The 17,792-nt window shown below is 40.3% G+C and overlaps 1 protein-coding gene across 1 annotated transcript in view; it reads right to left on the bottom strand.

The window, feature by feature from the left end:
• Positions 1-3,888: 3,888 nt before the first annotated feature.
• ST6GALNAC2 (ST6 N-acetylgalactosaminide alpha-2,6-sialyltransferase 2) overlaps positions 3,889-17,792 on the bottom strand; it is an 82,241-nt gene continuing 68,337 nt past the window's right edge. Inside the window, exons 6-10 of the mRNA XM_073563196.1 lie at positions 8,226-8,364; positions 7,078-7,181; positions 6,906-6,989; positions 6,550-6,649; positions 3,889-5,207 (exon numbers count right to left, since the gene is read on the bottom strand). Of these exons, the coding sequence (XP_073419297.1) occupies positions 5,040-5,207; positions 6,550-6,649; positions 6,906-6,989; positions 7,078-7,181; positions 8,226-8,364 (595 nt within the window). The 3' untranslated portion in view covers positions 3,889-5,039. The remainder of the gene's footprint in view (positions 5,208-6,549; positions 6,650-6,905; positions 6,990-7,077; positions 7,182-8,225; positions 8,365-17,792) is intronic.

Below are 17,792 nucleotides of genomic sequence, written 5' to 3' on the forward strand. Positions count from 1 at the left end.
TACCGACTTGTTCACACTTGTGCATGTCACATGTGTTTTTAAGCCATGTCGTATTTGGAGAGCCCCTGATGTGCCTAGACAGTGGAAACCCCCCAATTCTAACTCTAACCCTAATCCCAACACACCCCTAACCCTAATCCCAGCCCTAGCCATAACCCTAACCACAAACCTAACCCTAACACACCCCTAACCCTAATACCAACCCTAACCCTAATCCAAACCCTAACCCTGACTTTAACCCCAACCCTAACCCTAACTTTAGCCCCAACCCTAACTTTAACCCCAAACCCTAACTCTAACTTTAGCCCCAACCCTAACCCTAACTTTAGCCCCAACCCTAACTTTAGCCCCAACCCTAACCCTAACCCTAACGGGAAAATGGAAATAAATGCTTTTTTATTTTATTATTTTTCCCTAACTAAGGGGGTGATAAATGTAGTTTGATTTACTATGTATAGCGGGTTTTTATGTTTGGCAGCTGTCACACACTAAAAGACGCTTTTTATTGCAAAAAATAGTTTTTGCATCACCACATTTTGAGAGCTATAATTTTTCCATATTTTGGCCCACAGAGTCATGTGAAGTCTTGCTTTTTGTGGGACAAGTTGACGCTTTGGTATCATTTTCAGGCACATGACATTTTTTGATAGCTTTTATTACGATTTTTGGGAGGCAGAATGAACCAAAACAAGCAATTCATGAATTTATTTTCTTTTTTTTTTGGAGGGGGGGTTATATCTTTCCACGTGTGGTAAAATTGATGAAGCAGTTTTATTCTTTGGGTCAGTACGATTACAGTGATACCTCATTTATATCATTTTCTTATGTTTTGGCGCTTTTATACAATAAAAACTATTTTATATAAAAAATAATTATTTTTGCATCGCTTTATTCTGAGAGCTAGAACTTTTATTTTTTTGCTGATAATGCTGTATGGCGTTTTTTTTTTGTGGGAAAAGATAGCATTTTCAGCGGTACTACGTTTACTTATATCTGTCTTTTTGATCGCGTGTTATTCCACTTTTTGTTCGGCGGTATGATGATAAAGCATTGTTTTTTTGCCTTGTTTTTTTTCTGGGGTTCACTAAAGGGGTTAAATGGTGGGATAATTTTATAGGTCGGGTCGTTACGGACGCGTCGATACTAAATATGTGTACTTTTATTGTTTACATAAAGAAAGGTATTTAATTGGGAATTTTTTTTTCTTTATTTAGGAATTAAAAAAAAAAAAATTTCACGCTATTTTTTTTTTAACTGTATCACATTGTCCCAGGATGGGACATCATTATATCATGTCAGATCGCTGATCTGACACTTTGCAATCTTTACATTATGTACTGTGAATCACAGATCTTCCATTTAGCCTGTGTGTTTCATTCCTCATATTAAATGGCTTTGTTTTCTTTCTATGCTGGATAGAAACATGCAGTCCATCTCACAGCTGCTCCTGACCTGCTCGTTATCACTCTCTCTATTGAACCTGGCCAGACCTTTTTATCCCTGCCTGTGAAAGTTTTGCATCCTGGCTTGGTGGAGTTGGTGTGCTGCTGGAGATTGTTGTTTGTTGTTTTCGGGTGTATGTTTCCTTCCTATCCTTCCCTTTTTTCTTCTCTACCCTTTCTGTTATCCCTGTTTGTCTAACGTGTATATACACATATATGTCTGTCTCAGGCCTCCCCTGGGGAAGGGGAGGTGACAGCTTGGGACATTAACAGGAGCATAGTAAGGTCGAAGACTCTGGTTTCTCTACCTTTAAAAGTACATCCGGGACAGGGATAGTTAGGGTCCCAGTTCCAGGGACAGTTTGAGGCTCCCCCTTTCTTCACCGAAGACTGTCACAGCGGGACAGTGAAACAATCAGAGGAAAAGTATAATACAAACACGTGCACCACTTCTGCATTTTTCACCCACTCCTGGTTTTGACTTACAAATACAGAGGTAAAATACTGACCAAATACTTAACGTGTGCACGTGGCCTTACACAGCTGTGTTGCAGTCTTTTGACAAGTCCCGGTCCTCTGAAAGGGTTCTTACTTACATCCAGAACTATGCTTCTTGTGACTCTACTGCTTATAATTTAGGACATAAGAAAGGTGTGTGACTCTGAGGGCGGCCCGTTTAAAATGAATGAATGTCATTGTTTGGGAGACTTGATATGGAGAATGATGTGAGAGTGCACCACTTCTGCATTTTTCATCCACTCCTGGTTTTCACTCAGGTAAAAAAACTCACCAAATACTAAACCTGTGCACGTGGCCTATGACTTTATTATACAAAGTTAGGTTTTAACTGTTACCAATTTGTAGTGATCTTATTTTGCAGCTGTGACTATTTACTGTAGATTTGTAATCTTCAATGAGGCAATGAGAAATAGCAAGATCATCAATATGCAAAATGGTTTGGTTGTTTTTGTGGCATTAGTCTTGGTTAAAAAACATGTCGGATGGTATGCCCTTTTAAATTTATTAGGGTCTAGGGTGGTCAAATTTTTCCCCACTAAGGCCGGTTTCACATTTGCGTTAAAGGCCGCAGCGTCGGCCTGCGCACGGCCGCCGCTAAGCCCCGCCTCGCCTCCGCCGGTAGCTCCGCCTCCGGGCGCATGACACTGCATGCGTCATGCGTCCCCTATCTTTATCACTGAGGACGCAGGCCGTGCGCAGTATGTGTTTTGGCGGCGCCTGTGTCCTTTTGACGGTGCGCCGACCAGCGCCAAACGCAACCTGTTGCATTTTGGTTGCGTTCGGCGCACCGTCAAAAGGACGCAGACACCGCCAAATGCATACTACGCACGGCCTGCGTCCTCAGTGATAAAGATAGGGGACGCATGACGCATGCAGCGTCATGCTCCCGGAGGCGGAGCTACTGGCGGAGGCACGACAGGGTGCGGGGCTTAGCGGCGGCCGTGCGTAGGCCGACGCTGTGGCCTTTAACGCAAATGTGAAACCGGCCTAAGAAGGATCTCAACATTTAATCTTTAAAAAAAACTGCCTTCTATACCCTTTTTTTAACTAACCCGCTTCCCCCTTGGTTGAGACAGGCCTTCTGGTCCATTACATTCAAGATGGATGCCACAGTAGCATGGGGAGCACAGTCTGAACCACGACTTCCCCATATTTCCTGTGCATGTGGATCAAAATAACTACTGCTCCCAATGCCCCTTTGATACAGAAGCATCAGAACACAAGTGTCAGCAGAGGAGGCATGGGGAAGCAAAAACAAGACACCAGATAGGGTGATTACAAGGCAAATGCATAGTCATTTATTAGTTCCAGGGTGGAGGAATACTTGAATACTTTTCTATCTGTCAGTGTGGCTTGCTTCCTCACATGGCAGACCTAAGCACCATCAGATCCCCCATCAGCTAGGTTCCTGATTATATATATATACATATATATAATGTTAATTTATTTTGCTCCCCTATGTAATGAAAGTGGAATAAATATGTTATGACATCATGATGGAAAATATAGATTTTCCATAACTTAGAAAAAGTTGTTTAATCGCCTATTGATGGTAAATGGGGTGAGCATAATAAATAAAGAAGCATTACTTACATGCTAAAACCTAAAACCCTCATTGCTCTAGTTCCATCGCTTTGTTTCTCCCTACTAGTCACTGTTATGGTGTACCAGCTACCATATGTAGCAGGGACTGGTCTGAGTGGTGTTCGGCAAGGGCCAATGACGTGTAGAAAGAATGTCATCTCTGCAGCCAAGTAAGCAGACCGGTGCAAAGCAAAGGGATTTAACAGGTAAGTAATGCATATTTTATAATTGTATTACATTCAACCCCTTATTTTAATAATATTAATACACATTTTATTTACTTTTGTCAATGTACATAAAACTTGTGCTGCAAAACAAAAGTAAAAAAAGAAATAGACTAAGACACGCTTTCTACTTTATTTACATTTTTATTAAAAAAATATTTAAAAAAAACACTGAATAAGACGCAATCATGATTTAAAGGGAATCTATCAGCAGCATTTCACTCCATACACTATTATATGCACATGTTCCTCTTTCAAACACAAGTCCAGAAATATCTTTAGATCTCCAGTCCAGTGCTCCATTACTAAGAAATCAGCATTTGAATCGATATGCAAATGAAGCTAAAGTGCTTTCAGCATGTGGTAGTTCTTCTCAAGCTTCTGCTCTCCCCAGCCTCAAAGTCCTGTGACCTGGGAGTTCAATGGAACTATCAGTTAAGCAAGAGGAGGCAGCACTGGGAAGAGAATAGGGATGGAGTGACAGATGCTTGGTAAGAGCTCCACATGCTGAAAGCACTTCAGCCTCATTTGCATATCTATCCAAACACTCATTCTTCAGTAAGGAAGGGTCAGACTGGCCATGTAAAGGTATGCACATATAAATGGATGGAGAGGTGATATCCTGTTGACAGATTCCTTTTAAATTATGCTCATTCCCTTTTAGTTTCCTAAAAAACCTCTTCATTGCGAAGTCATCAAAGAGGTATTCAGTTTCACATTGGCTCAAAACAGTAGTTAAGAAGTTAAAAATAAGGCACAATCCCACATCAAATTGCAATATTACTGACCATGTGTGACACCATTATAGCAAAAATCTGAACCACAGCTCCCAACTGTTCTTTTTATGTTATTGATTAATCCAGTTGCAAATACCTGGAATTATTGCTCCGTCTAGAGACCATGTCTAGTAGATTATTGACCATGAGACCAATAGAAAAAAAAGAGAAGAAATACCTGTTTGGCAACGTAACCACCGTTTCCTTTTAATCAGAGTAGCGATAGGCTTCACTGAAACACAGCTAGAGAATTTTAAAATTACAGGTAACTATCTTTTAGTTATCTTAATGTGATTAAAGATTAATCCAAAAAATTGGAATTTATAGGAGAAGTTCTTTGTGTAAGAACCTTGAATTTTTCTGTAACATTAAAGAGGCGATGGGCAATGATGTAGTTAACTTCATAATAAGTCCTGTTTTTTTCATAGCTATTTGGAGCTATGGAGGAACACAGTCCCCATCCTTTCATAAGTGTAAATGGCAGAAATCTCTCTTCATCGTTGGTATAATGTCATGATACCTTTCTGATGCAATTTGCTCCACAAGTGCATTTCCATTAACATGTCATGATTGGCATAGAATTCAAGTTCTTTCTTCGTTCTTTCAAAGTAATGATCAGAAAACTGTTTGTAATTATTGGTGATGAATCCATAAGCATCGACCTGTGAAGAAGACATACGTTCATCATAAAGCTCGACTTTTTGTTAACCTAGAGAGCACATACAGTGGGTACAGAAAGTGTTCAGACCACTTTAAATTTTGCACTCTGTTTTATACATCAGTCTTGATGAAGTTTGAGCTAGGGTAGAATGCGCCAAATTTATTAAGAGAAGTAGCCCCTTGGGACTGGCATGCATTTCTGTCATAATTTATACTTTTGTTGATTAAATTATGATACATTTTTCAGGCACGCTCAGCAATACCATATCCTTGTCAGAAAGTGTAACATCTGCGCCGATTAGTACTTCCTGTGTTTCCACTTCGGCCACAGGGCAGCAGCACCTGTGATGCGTGACAGCGCCAGTCCCATTTTTTCCCTGTGAGTTTTGGTGCTGCTTTTTAGGAGCTATGGAGTTGATTTTAGTCTATGTTTAATGACTCCTTCCTGAGGGCTCTGGGCAGGGCAGTCAGCTACTGAAATTCCTGAAACTCTGACTCTCACTGCTAATTAATATTGTTGCAGTCCTGGTTTATTCTACAGTGCTGTGCTCTGGTTTGTTCTGATTATTCTCATTCTATGACCTGACAAGTTTAGTGACGTCTCTCTTGCCTTACGATTTTGTACCTCCAATACCTCATGGTTCTGACTCGGCTGTCTGACTATTCTACTTGACAGCTTGCACCACTAAACAGAAGCTGACATTGTAACCCAGACTAAGGGGTCCCTGTGTAAGTCCAGAACCCTGCACATGGGTTAAGGGACAAAGGCTGTGGCTACCGCAGGAATCTAGAAAACAAAGTATCTAGCGCCAAGACCGTTGCATGGTAGCTATTTTGGAACTGCCAGATGACTACGAACATGGCCCTCCTGTAAGAAAGGTGCCAGAGCTAATATAAGAAAGTTGTGCAAAACTTCAACCTCTTTTTTACCTGAAAACTGGTGTAAACTGGTGTAAACTGCTTGATGAATCAGCTACTTAGAATGTTTCATTATTCCCAGTGTCGTAAATTCAACCTCTTGGGCTCCAGTGCAAAATCTCCAACAAGGCCTCCAACTATCATGTGTCTTTAACAGTATTGGTCTTCTCAAGCTGGGTGCAACTGCAGCCCCTGTACCCATAATAGTTATGCTTGTGAACATCCCCAAAAAGTAATGCCTACAAGCCCCTATATAATGCTATTCATATATGGGGTTAGATTTGTATGGCCAATTATCAACCTACCCTGCCCTTCACTGATGTCGCTTGATAATTTCCCCGCTCTTTCCCGTCTTGCAAAGGACATTGACTGCTGGCCTACCTAGCAGTGCCACAGAATAGAGAAAGTTCATAAAGAAACCCTCACCTGATCACAGGAGTGCAATGCAGTCAGTAGCATGAGCCCACCAGTACTGGGCATATATAGGTTTGCAAATTCCGTTTTTAGTATTTCTGACTTTAAGAATCTGTAACAGTAGAATTACATTGTAGCTGATTAGATAAAGTTACAGGATTGCATTCACGTATAGTTTCTGTTTCACTCCTTAATATGCATTGTGAGTATAGACAAGAGAGTTGCAAAAACAACAAAACTGACATCAAGTCAAGGATTAAATGTTAATTTAATATATGAATTTAACCTTTTGATGAGTGACAACCATATTTAAATTTGCACTTGTCACCATCTTCAAAACTTCAACCAATATACGAAGAGCATGTCACCTGTCTCGAAGGTAGACCAGAAAGCTGGGATGCAGAAATTTGAATTTCTCTGGAGTCGCTTCTGGACCATAATATGAAGAAGGCCTAAGTGAGAAATAAAAATGATTTTCTAGATTTCTGTGATGATTCACACATCTCACCATCTCAATTACAAAGATAAAATCCAACATACTTATCTCCTTTGTCAGTACCACTTGGGACAGGAACTCCTAAAATACTGGAACGTAGCATAATATAATCTCTTAGATCTGATGGTATAAATATGTATCGAAGTCCCTATAAAAACATACAATAAATGTAAGTACCATTCACGACAGGGTCAAATGTATACAAACTGGGGCGCTGGATCACAAACAAAATAGGATCTTTCCTAACTTGCAAATTAGACAATTCTTATAATTTTAGCAGAGATAAGACTGTAAAATGATAATACTAACATAAATTGCCCACAATATCCTACCATATAATCGTGAAATATGTTATATTATACAATGTAAGGATGCAGCTAGACAGGTTTGGAGATATGTGTCACCTAGGTGGTCAGCCTTGGTGATGAGACGCCTGGAGATCAGGTTCCAGCAACATTAGGTTGCTGCAATGTTTTTTTTAAAGAGACTGGATTCTGGGTCCAGATTTTAGGAGCAGCTAGAAGACCTGGGTGGGACTGGTTGCTTCAATATATATCTCCAATCTAGCCTGTACAGTCCATTTAAAAGGCGGCTGAGATCTCAGTGATGGTCTGGGAGTGAAGGTGGAAAGACCTATTGTATGGTGGTCAGACTTTGCTAGAGATTGGCTAAGAGTGGACTGTACTTTAAATGGTTGAGCCTATATCATCTTTAAAACTGTTTTATTTTTGTTAAACTTTTGTTTTCCCTTATGCTGAATGCTTATGGACTTTAATAAACCTTCATCTTTGAGCAACATGGTGTCGGCCTGTGTGAACACTACCGACTACCCGAGTAACTGAAACCCTAAACCACATAATACTTCATTTAGGAGCCTACATTATACTGTCATTTAGTTCACAGTAAATGCAAGTCAGTAACCAAATAATACCACCATATTTTGCTGTATAATCTTAACTGTTTTAGTTCCTCCTTAGGTTCCCACCCTCATAGGGGCAAAATTTGATTTTGGAAATTGACTCTAAATTTGCAGAAATCAGGACAATATGAGTAACTAGGTAATAGATTGTATAGCCGTTCCAAAACTGAGCCAGTGGTCTACTCCCTTTATAGTCCTAAATATTCAACTACATTCAGTCTTTTAGCAGAGCCATTGGTGATTACATACTCGCTAGCTAAGTATCTCTTTTACCTGCCCTTTTGGTGTTTCAGTGAAGCCGTATTCGTAATAGGCAATCAGAGAATTCTTCATGGTGTTGACTGTGAAACCATAAAATGATATTTTGGTACCGACATCCTTCTCGAATCCTTTAGTTACTGCGCCATTCAGCCTAAATGTGAACATAATACAAAATGTGTGGGCACCCTTACTGAGCAGGTATCTGGATGAGTAGAGGGTATTCTTAAACCCCTGGTAAAGGATACACCTAGCTACATTCAAGACACAACTGACCTACTGAATAAACTAGCAGCAATAGGTCCTCTACCAGAAGGAACCATCCTGGCCACCATGGATGTGGAATCTTTGTACTCTAATATCCCACACCAGGATGCATTAAATGCCTGCAAAGTCTTCATGGAATGCATCGGGAATGATGCGAATTCTGTGGTGAAACTCACAAAATTTATCCTCACCCACAATTACTTTGAATTTGACAATAAGATCTATTTACAGGAGACTGGCACAGCTATGGAAAGTAAAATGGCTCCACAGTATGCAAATCTTTCCATGGCCAAGCTTGAAAGCGACTTTTTGTCCTCATGTCCCATCAGGCCTCTGGCCTACTACCGCTTCATTGATGATATTTTAATCATCTGGACGGAGTCTGAGCAACAGCTAAAGATGTTCCACGAACAGTTTAATCAATTTCATTCCACCATCAACTTAACACTCAACTATTCCAGCACTGAAATTAACCTTTTAGACACCATCATTAAGCTAAAGAACAATGAAATAGAGACATCCCTGTATCAGAAGCCAATCGACCGTCCAACATAGCTTAAATGGGACAGTTTCCATCCAAAACACATAAAAAACTCTATTGTCTACAGCCAAGCCATCAGATACAATTGTATATGCTCCAACCCCACGGATAGAGACAAACACCTTGGTCGCCTCAGAAAAAACATTTTGAATCAGGGCTACCATCCAAGAACAACTGAAAACCAAATTATAAGAGCCCCCAGAATATCAAGGAATCACCTGCTACATTACAAAACTAAACAAGAAAACAAGTGCTTCTAGTGGTCACCTACAATCCAAATCTGGAGGTGCTAAGAGGAGCTGCACGGAAATTACAACCTTTACTACAAAAAGATGCCCGATTACAATCCATATTTGCAGACCCCCCACTGCTGTGTTTTAGGCAGCCCCCAAATTTAAGAAGCATAATTGTCAGAAGCTCCCTGTCCTCTCCAACAGCTGCAGGAACCTTTCCTTGCAACCAGAAAAAATGTAAAACCTGTCCATTTATAATGACCACGGACAAGATAAAGATCCCCAACTCACATCAGGACTACAAGATCCCAGGTACTTTCACATCTAATGTGGTGTACTTAATTATTTATACTAAATGTCCAATTGGGGGTCTGTATGTGAGTGAGACAGGGCAAAAACTGAGAACAAGGATGAATTCTCATTGACACACAATAAGAGAAAAAAGAATGGATCTACCTGTGGCAAAACATTTTTGCATCCCTGGCCATAGCATGATGGACATTAAATTACTTGTATTCAAAGGTAACTTCAAGTCTCAGAGAGAAAGAAGAATCTCAGAGTACAAATTTATGAAAACTTTCCAAACATTCAGTGCAGGAATGAATGTGTCGCATGGATTTATGTCTTTTTACATCAATTAAGGAATTTGCTCTTTAGACCTTCTGGGGTCATCACAACACAGAACCAGACAGAGGGCAATAAAACCTTCACACTGCTTATCTATGATCTGTTCCAATATTTATGCTTATCACTCCCCCATAATGACTATTCCACTTCACATCACTTGTCTTAGCTATTGGGTTATTTCTGTGCTGTCTTTTGTATAAATATGTTATCCTTCAGATTTTTTATTAGTCTAGCCTGATGAAGAGACCTGCGTAGTCTCGAAAGCTTGCAACTTGTTACCATCTTTTCAGTTAGCCATTAAAAGGTATCAACCATTGAGGACTCTCAAATCTAAATATTCTTTCATAATACAAAATAATGAGACTAGGAAACAAAAGAGCGCAATAGGGTCTTATCTGGTGATAAATGGAATAGATATGAAAAAAGTCTACTCACCCTTTCCAGGAGAGGTATATGCATATAGACTCGCCGTCAGCTTGCTGCACGCCCGAAGGTCCACTGCGTGACCTCCAATGCAAATCCTTAAGGATATAAAGTTATTCTCGGGCTTACTGTGCGCTGCTTGACCGTAATGAAATCACCACAATGTAAGAAATTTGACCATTTAATTCCCTACGCGTTTCAAAGTGTAAACCACTTCTTCTTCAGGGGTTGACATAAGGGGAACTGATACAGCGGCTTCTGGTTAAATACATGAAATATTTGAACTTTGGCGCCAAGAACACATGTGACAGGGAACAAAAGTCAGAGTTCAGAGGTTAAAATTGCGCAGGAGCAAAGTTAAAATCATTATAATCATTTTAATCATTTTTCTTCTAATGTTTGCAGGGGATATCTTAAAAAGGGATTCATGGAAGAAAAAGGAAAGGAGATGAGGAAGAATGAAATTCTCCCAAAAAGACATGAGAATGATGTAAAACGAACCCGTCAAGAAAAGGGAAAAAAAGGGGAGATGAAAGTCCAGAGTCAGAACCACTGGACTAGAGAAGAAACACGCTTGGGAAAGGGGGATTTATACCATGTTTCTAAAATTGTCTAAACATATTGCTAAAATGGAAAAAAATAATAAAAAATGTATATATATTAAATTGTCTTTTGTATAAAATCGTATATAAAAAAAGGTTATATGAAAAATATATATAAAAAATATATATAAAATGTGAAAGTTTCAAAAAGCGCGAGGTGAAGGAAAAAGATGCGGCAAAGCCGCTTGTGCATATCGGAAAGGAAAGAACCCATCCATCAGGAGGAAAAAGAGGACTCAAGTCCAGAGTGGAAACCGCTGAGCTAGAATGAAACATGTCTGGGGGAAGTGAAAAAATCGTACATAATGATTATTCGATTAAAATACACTTTATTGAATAATTAAAAATTAAAAAATGTGGTGTAAAAAGGATGTATTAAAATAAAAGTGTCCAGTGTCCAAAAGTGTGTGCAGAGATTCAAAATCTCACTTATCCTCTAGTCACTTAGGTCACTGCTGTGCCATCGAGCCTGTCTCATAGTGCTCAGATATTCATTGGGCCTCACACAATCCAAAAGTGTCCAGTGTCCAAAAGTGTGTGCAGAGATTCAAAATCTCCCTTATCCTCTAGTCACTTAGGTCACAGCTGTGCCATCGAGCCTGTCACATAGCGCTCAGATATTCATTGGGCCTCACACAATCCAAAAGTGTCCAGTGTCCAAAAGTGTGTGCAGAAATTCAAAATCTCCCCTGTCCTATAGACACCTTGTACCTTCTTTTACATACTATATAGTGTAACACTCCCCAGCAGAGACAATTCCTCTTCTTATATGTTTTAATACATCCTTTTTACACCACATTTTTTAATTTTTAATTATTCAATAAAGTGTATTTTAATCGAATAATCATTATGTACGATTTTTTCACTTCCCCCAGACATGTTTCATTCTAGCTCAGCGGTTTCCACTCTGGACTTGAGTCCTCTTTTTCCTCCTGATGGATGGGTTCTTTCCTTTCCGATATGCACAAGCGGCTTTGCCGCATCTTTTTCCTTCACCTCGCGCTTTTTGAAACTTTCACATTTTATATATATTTTTTATATATATTTTTCATATAACCTTTTTTTATATACGATTTTATACAAAAGACAATTTAATATATATACATTTTTTATTATTTTTTTCCATTTTAGCAATATGTTTAGACAATTTTAGAAACATGGTATAAATCCCCCTTTCCCAAGCGTGTTTCTTCTCTAGTCCAGTGGTTCTGACTCTGGACTTTCATCTCCCCTTTTCTTGACGGGTTCGTTTTACATCATTCTCATGTCTTTTTGGGAGAATTTCATTCTTCCTCATCTCCTTTCCTTTTTCTTCCATGAATCCCTTTTTAAGATATCCCCTGCAAACATTAGAAGAAAAATGATTATAATGATTTTAACTTTGCTCCTGCGCAATTTTAACCTCTGAACTCTGACTTTTGTTCCCTGTCACATGTGTTCTTGGCGCCAAAGTTCAAATATTTCATGTATTTAACCAGAAGCCGCTGTATCAGTTCCCCTTATGTCAACCCCTGAAGAAGAAGTGGTTTACACTTTGAAACGCGTAGGGAATTAAATGGTCAAATTTCTTACATTGTGGTGATTTCATTACAGTCAAGCAGCGCACAGTAAGCCCGAGAATAACTTTATATCCTTAAGGATTTTCATAATACAAAAGACAGAATTGTGGTAAATTATATGGGTATGAAACAAGCATGACCAAAACATTTCTCTTTTCGTAGCAGAAAACTTTCAGTAATTCAATCGCACTTGTTTAAGATTATAAAAACTTCGGGTACCTAATACTTATAGGATTAGAGGAGAGGTCCAGGACATTTATATTGATGGCCTACCCTTAGGATAGGTAATCAAGATCTGATCTGTAAGAGTGCCACACCGGGCACACCCGCCGATCAGCTGTTCCCTGATCAGGCAGCGGCTGGATGTGATCAGTTGTGGAGCAGAACTACACAGCTCTTTCCACTGCATAGTGGCTACGGCTGGGAACTAGCACATGTGCCCCCTATTTATTTGAATAAGACCAGGTTCATACTGCGTTAACGCTATAGCATAAAGCGATCGCGTTATGCTATACCGCTAGCGCAGATGCTTCATCTGCGCTAGCAGTGACGGACCCTCGGACGCTGCAGACCGCGTCCGAGGGTCCGTCACAGAATGACGGACTGCCTGTATGAACCCAGCCTAAGGGGTGAATGTGCAGTACTATACAGTTGATAGGGCTGTTCTGTGCCGCACCACAAATTATCACATCCGTCACCAGCACCGGGAACAGCTGATTGGCGGGTGTCGTACCTCCATCAATCAGATATTAATGACCTATCCTAAAGATAGGACATCAGGACATCAGTGTAAAAATTCCTGGCAACGCTTTCAAGATACATGCTGAAATACAATTTTGCTTATAAATTTTCATACCCTAGGCTGACATTGTAAGATATGGACTATTTTTTGTCTAAAAACATGAGCGATCAGAAAAAACATGTCTGTTATCTTAATTATGCAATACATGCAACTATTATACATACACATAACAGCATTAACTAACATAGCGATAATGATAAAAATAAAATGCCCTCTCAGAAGTTGACATACTCTTCATTCTTAATATCGTGAAGTGCCTGATTGTGCATCAATGATGACTTGAAGTCTTTTGTGATAGTTGTGAATGAAGCCCTTTATTTTCTCATGTGGATAAGCTGCCCATTACTCTTGGCAAAAAGCCTCCAATTCTTATCATCTAGCACGAACTGTCATCTAGCACGAAACTTCTGTTAAATGTCTAACGACGGGCCTTGCATAGTGGACCAGGCAAATCCACCTGTGTGAGTTATATGTTGTACAACCTTGTTATTTATAGGGAATTAATTTCTATATGTTGATGTGGGTGGTAATAATTTATATATATCATTTGTGGTGGATATACAGGCTCATTTAGGTCACAGGTGACAGGTCATCTGTGCAGGATGTCTATGTGTGGTGAGGCACAGGCTCCATTCTAGGCAGGTCAGGAATATAAAGTGAGAGGGTAATGGCATCTTTATGTCAAAATCAGTAGTTGTTAAAGTTTGCAACTAAGCACAGTCAACCAAAAAGTGCAACTGATGGTTATTTATTGCAAAAAAGACCGTCAGACTTGCTCTGGACTTCTGCAAAAGTAGAGCCTTCTTAGATGAGAGGTGGAGAGTGTGAAACAGGTCTGGAGATAGTGAGAGGTTATGAACTACACCTGATAGCGATTTTGGAAAAGGAACAATTATTATGAGAGACAACCTAAAATGACCTGCAGAAATTTACTGCCTGCTCTGAGACCACTTGTGGAGAGACAGCCATAGAGACTGTAGCCTGGGACAGGGAGAGGTTATAATAGTCTGAAGGACGTACATAGAAATCATGGGTCCCATAGCAAGAAGTTCTAATAGGAACCCCCCCTAAAAAATGAATATTCACAGAAGAACATTTGCACAACTTTGCAGCCCCTACAAAGCAATTTTCCTAGATTCCCCTCTCTGTACACTCCAGCAAAATATTGTGACCCTCAGCACCGTATGATGCCCCAACTGTGACCCCAACACAGCCCTCCATATAGTATAATGGCCAACACAAAACCCTCCAAACAGCATAATGGCTTCCACACAGTCCTACAAACAATAAAAATGGCCCCTATACAACTGTCCACACAGTATGATAGACCCTACATAAACGTTCACGTTGTATAATTGCTCACATTCAATATAATGACCCCTCACATAGCCCTGTAAACTGTATCATGGACCCCAACATAGCCCTGCAAACAGGATATTGGACTTCCACATAGCCCTGGACACAGTAAAATGGACTCCCACATAGATCTGCAAACAGTATAATTGCCCCCACATAGCTCTCAGTTCAGTATAAAGGCTCCCACATAGCTCTCCAAATATTATAATGGCCCAAAATATAGCCCTCCAAACAGTATGATGGCTCCCGCATAGTATAATGGGCCCACATAGACCTTCAAATAGTATAATGGCCCCCATATTGCCTTTCATATAGTGTAATGCGCCCCACATTGCTCTCCATATAGTATAATGCACTCCTATATTAATCCATATTTATAATGCGGCCCCTTTGCCCTCCATAGAGTACATCATAGCGGCCACGTGGAATACTGACATTGACAGTGCGCCACTGGTAGTTTGTAATACTGAGTTGTGATGCTACAGGGAAGAGATAGTGTGAAGTACTGTCACCTGAGACAATGAGCTCTGCCATGACCTGAGATCGCAGGAAACACTGTGGCCCACATCGGAAGACCATTGGAGGATTATGTCTGCAAGTTATGCTTTGCCATGCAAATGTGAATACACATTGCAGACTATTCCTGTGAGAGAGCAACTTTAAACTGTTCAGACATACTGCAAGGTGTTCTGTGATAACCACCCAGAACCTGTTGGGCTGTGGAAGCTTCATGTTGAAACTGCTTAGTGTTTGTATTAAAGAGACTTCCTTTAAATAACTGCAACCAACAAGCTCCATTATACTATAACAGAGTAGTGTAACCACCAAGATCTGAGAGACAGTATTGTTGTGTATTCAACAAGGCAAAAGACATTTTGTGTTATTATATAACCGTCAAGCTCAGTGCCTCATTGTTGATGTGTAATCATCGAACTCTGCCAACTCTGTTGTGTAATCATTAAGTTTATACCCTCATTGAGACACTCTAACCAGTATGTGTGCCCACCTTACTTTGAGTAAATCTGTTTGAGTTCAACCCTGGTGTGTCCATGTCTGTCAGTGTACCATCCTTGACACGGAAGCCATGTCTGGGATCAAGAAACCACACATAAGTTCTGACCCTTTTACAAACTGGTGGCCACTCCAAAACCCTCACTTTCTCTGCTGCAGCTCCTGAAGAGTTTACTTAGCATTATGTTCTGCTTTATTGTAATGTTGGAGTGACCCATGAGCAGCTTCTTGACTGATAAAAGCAAATTCTCCTCAAATATTGTCCATTAAGATTTTCCTGTAATGCACACAGACGCAGAAGAATTGAATTCGACTGAATTAATCAATGTGAGTCAAGGAAGCAAGAAGGTCCGTCTCTGAGTGAGGGTACAAACTTAATGATTACACAAAAGTTTTGGCACAGCTCTCGATGGTTACACATCAATATTGATGCACACAGCATGAACTTAGTAGTTTCACTACCATACTGTGGTACAAGCTTTATGGGTATAGCAATTAGCAAGAAATGTTCCTTCAACATAAACAGGTAAAGGTCACTTAGCATAGACCTTGCAATATTGCGCCGACGAACTAGATATGCTCTTACATAATATATTATATTATTCCAATATTTTATTCTAAGATCTATTAATTAAAATGTATGGTACTTTGTTCTAAGAACAACCCCTTTAAGTTTGTTTCCATATGAAAAAGTTTTTATATTTGAAAAGGAAAAACTTCTTCAAATGTAGATATCTATTTATATAATTGCCTTGTAATGTTTTCATTTCCTTTTCTGTCCAGATGTCACCGTATCCCAGAATTCCAAGTGGAGGAAGTTCACCGATCGATATATTGGGACACCCAAGTGATGGGTGTCTCAATATGGAAACTGCTGCTGGTACCAACCTATTGCTCGGTACCACCAGCGGAACACTGTCGCACCACACACACACACTCTATACGCCGTACGCACCACACTCACACACTCACACACACTCTCACACTCACTCACACACACACTCTCCTCTCACACTCACACACTCACACACTCACTCTACACACTCACGCAGCCTCTTGCACGGTACCACCAGCGGAACACAGTCGCACTGCACTTGCGCATATTCCACGCAGATGCAGTGAATCATTTGGCTGATCCTGGCGGCAGATGCGCGACGTGTCTACAGGCAGCGGAAGCTGGTCACATTAAAGGGGTTTTCCCACAAACGAAAGTTCATTGTAAAAATTGTCTGTGTCTGGCCGTGTACGGAGTATACCACATCTTCTGGGCAGGGGAGGAAGCAAAAGACAATACTGACATTACAGCAGGGGATCACATTTTGTGAGGTAAAATATTTCACTGACTGTTTTTAAACAATATTTTTCCTCACAAAATGTATCCTATGCGATCTCATGCTGTAATGTCAGTATTGTCTTTTCCTTCCTTCCCTGCCCAGGAGCTGTGGTGTTATGATTGAGTCACCGTAGGAGGCAGACACAAAAAAAGAAGCTACATCCAGAAAACCAGAGAAGTTGGCAACTATCAGATTGCAGACCCCTGAACCTATCAACACAACTAGCAGTAGCCGTGGGGGGTTCCTACGATGCCCTAGACTCCTCGATCACAGCCGGTGAGCTAAATAGCCTAAAGACAGAAAAGGAAATCTTAACTGCCCCAGAGCAGACCCCAAAGTAAAAGGCAGCCCCCAACATATAATGACGGTGAAGCAAGATGAAAAAACACTCACACAGATAGAAAGATAGGCTGAGCAAACGATGGGGCCCAAGCTAACTAAACAGAACAGGAAAGGAAGGTTGCTGTCTGCAATCTGCCAAAACCCTATCAAAGACATAAGCCAACAAGCTGATATGGAAAAAGACCCTGAAGCAGCTAGGCTTCAAAAACTAAATCAGCACTCAGGTATTTTCAGAAGACAGAGCTAAAGGAATTCTGCACACCCCAGCAGGGAATGGCCGAAATCCAGAAAAACAAAGCAAAACAAAGTCAAAGCACAAATGCAAAAAGCCGAGCAGAAAACTTAGCTTTAGAAGAGCAGGAATTCAGACTGGTCTCCAAGGATCCCACAGAGAAATCACCCGCAGGGCAGAAGGGCGTCGGCAGCCTTAAATCCAGTCAGTAACTCCTCTCAGCCAGTCATCATCATCAGACTCAGGTATTTGA

This window comes from Dendrobates tinctorius, unplaced genomic scaffold, assembly GCF_039654945.1.
Source record: "Dendrobates tinctorius isolate UK_male_01 unplaced genomic scaffold, ASM3965494v1 ptg000383l, whole genome shotgun sequence".
Taxonomy (NCBI): domain Eukaryota; kingdom Metazoa; phylum Chordata; class Amphibia; order Anura; family Dendrobatidae; genus Dendrobates; species Dendrobates tinctorius.